The sequence below is a fragment of the Epinephelus moara genome, chromosome 12, assembly GCF_006386435.1.
Source record: "Epinephelus moara isolate mb chromosome 12, YSFRI_EMoa_1.0, whole genome shotgun sequence".
Classification (NCBI taxonomy): Eukaryota; Metazoa; Chordata; class Actinopteri; order Perciformes; family Serranidae; genus Epinephelus; species Epinephelus moara.
In genome coordinates this window covers 37,787,910-37,796,060 of record NC_065517.1, presented here as the reverse complement: position 1 = coordinate 37,796,060, position 8,151 = coordinate 37,787,910, and the positions used below count along the sequence as shown (strand labels likewise).

The window sequence follows — 8,151 nt, the reverse complement described above, 5'->3', positions numbered from 1 at the left end:
ATTCACCTCATCGCTAGATAGACCTACTCCTGAAAAACTCGTGCGCAAGGCTTTTTGTCCCTACGAGGCCACCATCATTTACCCGACGGGAGGGGTGAGCGAGTGAGCCCTGCAATCTAGAATCTGACCACTGATGTCACTGTTTTCAACGGTTTTCAACCCATTTTACACACTGGCCCTTTAACAAGCAGCAGAAACTGCAGTTCCTCTAACGGCTACTTGAGGCTGGCTCCAAAACCAAGTCATTCCTCATATACCCTAATGTTAAAATGCCCAACTTTACAGCAGAAATAAACATGTTTACAGCCTGGTAAAAAACAGTTTTGGTCTCTATAGCTAATTTCAATATTAATGACAACTGTATGGGGGGTGAATATTTATATAACTCACTCACAATAACTCTTATTAAGGCTTAAAGTTGTGTTTGGATGTGACCACTTTGAGTGACAAGTGGGTGCTGTCCATTGACAAGTTGCTGATTTTATGGTTTTAAGCCTGTTTTTACTAGCAGAAATCAGCATTATTACAGTTAACCATTGCTGTGGAGTGTGCCAGGCTTTGAAGCCAAGTCCGGCATGTGATGCCAATGGGCACTAAAAGGATTTTTTTATTGAGCAGTACAGCCCCTGCGAAATGACTTGTTCCACTAACAGGATTTGATCCACTCAATCCGATAACATTTGGACAGTCCAGAAGTGCAGCACGATTAAATCATTTTACGCTCATTCAAGTTAGTGGGGCACTAAACCGCAAGTAGCCAGCTCAGCTGGCTGAAGTCTGTAGAGTGCGTGCTCGATGAGCCAATGATGCGGAAGCAGTGCCGATCATCCAGGTAGTTTTATACCGCGGAAACAGAGCATTTTTGGCTTCATGCACCACTGAGCAGCTTTCATAGGGATGAACGTGTTCCCACCTTCAATGCTGTATCCAGGTCTCTTAAAACATTCATGGTACATCCATCCACTGTGTTAACCAAGCTAGCAGCTAGCATAAGGGTTAGCTCCACCCTCTCGTACAACTAGGGTCACTTCTAGCTCCAAAAGTCCAAGATGGAGATGGCAAAAAATGCCAGACTTGAGGACGTCCGGATGGTAACATCCATCCCTTTACACAATCTGTCTTTAAGCTGGTGTAAAAGTATAGATGTTAATTGTTGCACTAAATCATAATCAAGGTTTTTTTTTGGTTGAATCTCAGAAATGCAATTTTCAGTGTGCTCGAACACAAGTAAACATTGCGCTCACAAAAATAAAGCCTGACTATAATTAATTGGTTATTTTTTTATAATTATAACTCCATTCACGCCATTGTGCTGCAAAATCAACCAAAAGTGAAACATCTGACATGGCTATTGTTTGAAGCACTGTCTACATTATCTCAACCAGATTAATGATGCATCAACAATCAGGTCCTGGTGGTTAAACTGTGGTGCGATTCGTCATGTAGTTTATACCAATAAAACGCACTTGAGATGACTCAAAACACACATCCCAAAAAGTGTTACAGCGGTAAAAGTAAAGACTGATGGGACACGATCTCTCACTCTAACTGCAGTTACTTCACACTTACAATCACATGTTCTAGCAATTTCCATCGGTCCTCCACCGAGAAGGAAGTCAATCTAAGCGGAGTGAACGGCTGTTAAGGGAGGGAGGGAGGCTATGTAGTTGGACCCAAGCCTGTAGTGTCAGTTTTGGCTGGGGAGGGATGCTGCCTGTTCCCTGCTGAGGTTTGGAGCTGAGGCAGCAGCTGTCACTGTGTTTTCCGTGCCAGAGAGTGAAACAACACTTTCAGAGATAGCCAAATCACTTAAAGCACCATAGACTGCAGCTTGTCTATGCCTAAAAAATTAAACCAAAACTCCTCAAACCTTGCTGAGGGAAACTACTGGGCCACTTTGGAGACAAGACACAAGCAATATCATTTGATAAAACAAACAATTATAGCTGCTTAACATGTACACAGCCTGAGTAAATCCCACTCACGTAGTCTTAGCAAATAGTCTGTGAGTCATACTCACTCTACAAAACCTGGGGGGCCAACTACTAGATTTGTTCCCGACTTCCACACAGAGCTTTTACTTACACCTGCATCACACTGAAAATCATTTGCAGCGGTGGTTGTTTGTCCTCATAGCAGAAACCTGAAACCTGCTTGTAATCCAGTGAGTCTTCACTAAGTGTTAGTCGTACACAGTTACTCAAAAGATATCGCAATACCCTTCAGTTAAAACGATAATATACCCCATTTTATTAATACCAATACTTCAAGAATGACTGTTTTAATAAGGGCAGTATGTACTATGAGCTGCATCAATGTGAGACAGCAGCAAGCTGCACACACACACACACTGCCCTGCTGTGTGTGTGTGCAGTGATCTGCCTCCACTCCCAGAGGGCATAGTGGGAGAGGCATGGCTGGAAATCCAAGTTCCCTCTCTGACCGTGTACGGCTTGTTGACAAAGCATACACACCAGGTGAAATACAGCATTTTTTGGGGGACACAGACAACAGTCAGGGCAAGCCTACAGACACTGCAAAGCCTGTCTGTAAAAGATGTTTTAAACCTACACTCACTCAACTTAGCAATGCATCTCGACGAGAGCCGTGCAGAGCTGCTCAAAGAGCAACAGGTTAATGAATGTGATAGATAACACAAATAGTGCTCATGCCCTCAGATACTAATCAAGCGAGTGTGATTTACTTTGTAAAGAAGAGATGTTTTTTAAACCACAAAAGTTTGACAAGGCAATTTAGGGCAGTGATGACTGTTTGGCGAATGTGGCTTTGTCTTTTTAGCAAACATCTCTATATTCAAACGTAATGTCCACACTGGTGAAATTACCTTGTAGGCTTCTTTAAAAATAAGGTGTTGACAGTTCACAGTTCACAGACCAACAATACCCATTATAAATTATCAAATTATTACTTTATACTCCATCAGTGCTGGTAATGACATGTACATTTTTGTCAGTAATTATATGCACAGTAGAGCTCAGACTGCCACCAAGGTGCACTGATTAAATAAACAAACTATTATAGTAAAAGGGACATCAGATCACTGCATACCATGTTAAAGCTTTAATAACACTATGACCTGAATCCAATTATTTACAATAATCCAATTATTGTCATAATGCATTGTCAAAACATACCTACATGTATAAAACAACAAACAAACAAGAAAAAACAGAACATAAACTACAATTTTACTGAGCGTGAAAATAATAAACATAAATGACATTACCTTTAAAGGGGAACATCACCTAAATTGTGAATTCCAATATGTTATTTTCATGGCACTGGAGAGTTCACTCAACATATGTGAACATGAGCTACTCTGTCACAGCCAGAAATCAGAGAAGTAAGTCTCAAACTTGATGATGTCTTAGGGTATAAAGTCTTGAGCTGCTCCACAGACAATGAATGGGAGCCTGATTTTGTGGACAACACAGAGTTTTATTCTATTGCAATGTTCTCAGTTCTGAAACAAAAAATTGTACCCGTATACTAAGAACATTCCCCTGGGTGCTCTCAGTGTCATCTAGATTTTAACATCTTTTCCCATCTACTCGTGGATCATTCGTGTTATATTATATTTTTGGACCACAGTATGAATAACGTACGAATTTTGAAAATGGGTATAGTTCCCCTTTAAGTCTGGCAACTCATGGTGATGAAGCTCAAACCCAGGATTCTTCAACCTTCACTCTGGAGCAAAAATCAGCCTTTGAATTTGAAGAAATAATGATTTTAGATGTATCGTGATAAATATCGACTGACGTGAAAATTTTTATTATGATAAATTTTTTAGCAATAACGCTGAGCACTACATCAAAGTCATAATTTTTCTATTGTGACAACACTAAATCCAAGTTTTCCCACACATTCATTTATTTGTGGCGGCCCCCCACGATTAAAACATCTGCTGCCATGTTTGATTTCAATTTCTGGAGCTGAACCGTTCACTAGCAGCGTTGTTGGAATATATATATATATATATATATATATATATATACACCGTTCAGATATTCAGGGCTCCTAACTCTCAGCAGAACGTCAGGCACACTTAAACGTGAAACTTAACCATATATGGCGCCTCTAATTCTGAGGGAAACACTGAAATTTGTCGTGTTCATAGGAAGCTTCTGCATAAGAGATCTGAGAGCTGGATCTAAAATAAGCAGAATCACCATTAGTGGAAATGACTCAATGACTCACTGAACAGCAGCCTTATCAAAACCAGTAACAAAACTGCAACAGCAACTGGGCCATAGTCTAGCACAAGGGTTTGGTATTATTGTTAGTGGTTTGTCAAATATTTATGTCATGCATTTATGATTGCCAGTGTGGGTTGATTGCCAGACAGGGACACAGTGTGTACTACAGGCATAATAGTTTGATTTTTAACATAGCTTTAGGCAGACACTGTGTCTTCTTACAACTGTACAAAAGTTAAGAAAAGAACTGATTAACAAGTGTAATGATGCAACACCACTATGAACTAGCAGCGCAAGACACTCAAATGGGGAAGACGACACAGGAGAAAGCCAACATAGCCTGAGGACAGTGTTGATATCCTCATGTAGCACACCATTTGTCCCATCATGAGCTTCCCAGTTTCACAGGCTACATGGCTATGTGTTCAATGAGCAAAGAAAAGGTAATTTAATGAAAACAGTAATTGCCAGTCCTACGTGGTTTCAGCCAGTCACGTAGTATGTAATGAATAGCAATCTGTCACATGACACTGAGGCTGAATGGTCGGTGCGGTGTGATTACTTCCATTTTCATACTTAACGCAGCATGTAATCAACAAACAGGGCAGTTAGGTGAAAAGCTTTAAGGGAAACTACACCCATTATTCCAAAATTCATACATGTCAGTCCTACGGTCTAAGACCGTCCAAAAATATAACTAGAATGCTTGTGTAAAACAGTTGTATGCCTCCATCAACCAGTCAAGTTGCAGTTTACATCCATGTCTGTCCAGATGTGTGTGAAACATAGATGTTGCGCACACATAGTTCCCCCAGCAGCACAGAAGATCTTTATAATCAGCATAGTTTCAAAGTGAACACCCAGGCTTAGTGTCACCAATTTAGTATCCAACCAAACGTTTCTCCTTCTGTTCCTGAGTAATGGCGTTAAATGATGGCCAGACAAGTGTTTTTGCAGAACGTCATGTTGACCTTAGACTTCTGGCAGAAGATAACCTTCAGAGCCTGACGGGCAACGCCTCTGCTCCTCAAGGCAGCTGTGTCCATGTACGCAGCTGCCTGTGACGAAGAGCAGCATGAAAGTGAGCAGCGCACTCTGCAGCTAAATCTGGGGACCTGAATATCCCGAGAAATACACTGCACACTGACTGACAATCAAAAAGACTGCTAAACTTGAAGGAAACTCAGTCGATCGATGATTCAAACCTCTGCATTTCAGGGGGCAGCCCTGTATGAATTTTATGGCCAAAAACTTTTTTTGTGAGTTCATAGTGACTTTAACCTTTGACCACCAAAATCTAATCACTTCATCCTTGAGTCCAAGGATACGTCTGTGCCAAATTCGACTACATTTCTCAAGGCATTTCTGAGATATTTCATGTTAGCAAGAAGGTGATGGACGGAGAACAAGACAACCCGAAAAACATAACGCCACCAGCCATGACTGTTGCTAACGCAGAGGCATAAAAAGTATCAACAAGAAACTACAGAGGTTGGAAAAGATCTTCGGCCTCACTGGGTGTAACAACCCAGGTGCTTCAGTCCTAATGAGTCCACCACAGAGAAGGAATCATCCCCAGAGCCTCGCTCCCCTTGGAGCATAGCCAGGGTTGACGCCTTGCCAAAACAGCAGTCACACACATACAAAGACACAAACAGAAAAAAAAAAAACCTGCTCAGCCTGGAGGCTTATTGACGTGGTGTGTGTGTCCAGGGGTGAAGACACGGGGCTGCCAACCCCCGAACCTAATTAAAGCCCCTCTGTTGCCTGACTAGAGAGGACCCTCCTCCTTATTTGTCTCCGTCCCTTTTTTCCCGCTCCAATTTTCTCCATTTCCCCTCGCTCTGACGCAACCCCTCCCTGACAGCCTGAACCCACAACGGGTGGTCTGACTCTGCTTTGGCTTTCAGAAAAAGAATAATAAATCCAAAGGGAAGGATGGAGGAGCAGGGGTGGGGATACCCATGGTGAAAAGTGGGCAACGGGATAAATGACAAGAAAAGGGAGACGGAGCCAAAGTAAATAAAAACTCTGTGGGAGCACATGACCTTGACTGTGACACTGTGTGTGTGACTACACTTGTGTTCCTGAAGATGAAAGAAAGAAAGGAACCCTTTGAATCCTGCTTTAGCCTCCAAAACCGTATAGAAAAAGACATCACAGTGGCACTCTCCTCTCACACATCATGGAATGAAATCCATCAACAGCAATATGTAATCCTGAAAAACATGGTGCAGGCCTCGAGGTAAATCTGAAAATGTCAGCTCAGGTGTGTGTGCACCGTGTTCCTACCTCGTCTGACAGCTGTGAGTAGTGAGTCTCAGCAGTGGCAAGGATAAGGACAGGGCTGAAAGAGGGCACATCCTGCAGCAGGGTGAGGAAGGTGCTCTTCACAGTGTCACTCACTGTCTCCCACCACTCTGAGATATGTGGCATGAACACCACACTGGGCACGCTCCGCCGGGCCTCGCGGAAAACCTAAAACCACACAGAGAGGTCAAGCACACATTGCTGCTTAAATCTGACTGAATAAAAGAAAAGAGTTACCGTAGAAATCATTAAACCTGAAAGCCAGTATGTTGCTTACTTTCTCCAGATTTCAACCACCTGTGTAACAGATGGCCTTTTATGGATCTGCATGTGTGTGTGAATGCATCAGCGTGTGTTACCTGAGCACAGGACTCCTCTGGCGTCTTAGCGCTGACGGAGTAGAGAGTGGGCAAATCCAGGCGGTGCACTGGCAGCTTGTCCAGGTGGTGCAGCAAGGCGGGGGCCAAATGAGAGCTCTGTCCTGAGCCCGGGGCCCCAGCCAGCATCAGACGAGGCCGGTATGCTGTGGGCTGTTGGAGGGCAGATCTAGAAGCAGATAGAGTTCACAGTAAGCACAGTATCTCTCTCCTTTTAAGTCATACTGTCATTCAAAAAGCATTTCCACAGCAGAGGCTGTATTGTTTTCAGTGAGGTCGCAGCGTAAAGCTACAGTAAACTCAACAATCCTCTAAGTGTTTCACTATAAATGCATTTTTGATCTAAGTGGCAGTGGTAGGCCTCAGCACACATTGACACACAGCAAAATTTCAGGTACTTTTGAGAACCGTTTTTCTGTCAGTTTAAAACATTTCAAGGACAAAATTGAGTGCTTTACATCTCTGACCAAAATGAGAGCAATCAGAGCACAATGAAGACTAATTTGGCCTCTTCTGGACAACAATGAACTCTCTGAACCGGAGTGAAAGCAACACTGCGCTCAAGTGGTATAGTGTAAGAGAAAGAAAAAGAGAAAATGGGCCAAACACAAGTGGTTAGAGGAGAATCACAGAAGCCTGATGTAGTTAGGGCAAACGTCTAAGCTCCACCACATCTCAAGAAGCGCTCCCTTGTGTACCTGTCATATGGACATACACAGGGTCCACAGCAGGGGCTCTGCTTGCAGCTATGGGGTGTTTTTTGTGACTGGAATGATATTAATGAAGTAAATAAGAGGATAACCCAGCTGTCTAATGTACATGTGGAAAGAAATCCATTCAATTCTAATTGTACCTGCTGGAGAAATTGGATGTGTCCAAAATTGTTCACTCGTTTATCACATCATTGCTGTTGTAAACTTAAAACATGTTGCTGGTGAACCATCCATAACAAATACTGACATGATAAAAACATGACATTACGCTGAGCCTATCTTCCCCGATTAAAGTGAAATTTCGGTTTATTTCAACCCGTCTCCTATCGTCCTAAATTTGTTTCAAGTCACTAGTGACATAGAATTAATAGTTAGCATGTTAGCCGTTAGCCTAGATACAGCCGTAGCGTCAGACCTGTTAAAACTTAATTGAACGGGCATCCTTTCAAGTGCAAAGTTAGTCCACTAAACAAGCTTTTTCTCCACAAAGACCGCCTCATATCGTTAGGATAAATGTCAGAGAACATATAG

The 8,151-nt window shown here is 42.5% G+C and overlaps 1 protein-coding gene across 2 annotated transcripts in view; it reads right to left on the bottom strand.

Annotated features, from left to right (window-relative positions):
• The window catches only part of atad2b (ATPase family AAA domain containing 2B), a 135,894-nt gene that overhangs the window by 107,403 nt on the left and 20,340 nt on the right, over positions 1–8,151 (bottom strand). For both annotated transcript variants that reach the window (XM_050058661.1, XM_050058662.1), the window contains exons 18-19: positions 6,890–7,076; positions 6,513–6,698 (exon numbers count right to left, since the gene is read on the bottom strand). In XM_050058661.1, the coding sequence (XP_049914618.1) occupies positions 6,513–6,698; positions 6,890–7,076 (373 nt within the window). The remainder of the gene's footprint in view (positions 1–6,512; positions 6,699–6,889; positions 7,077–8,151) is intronic.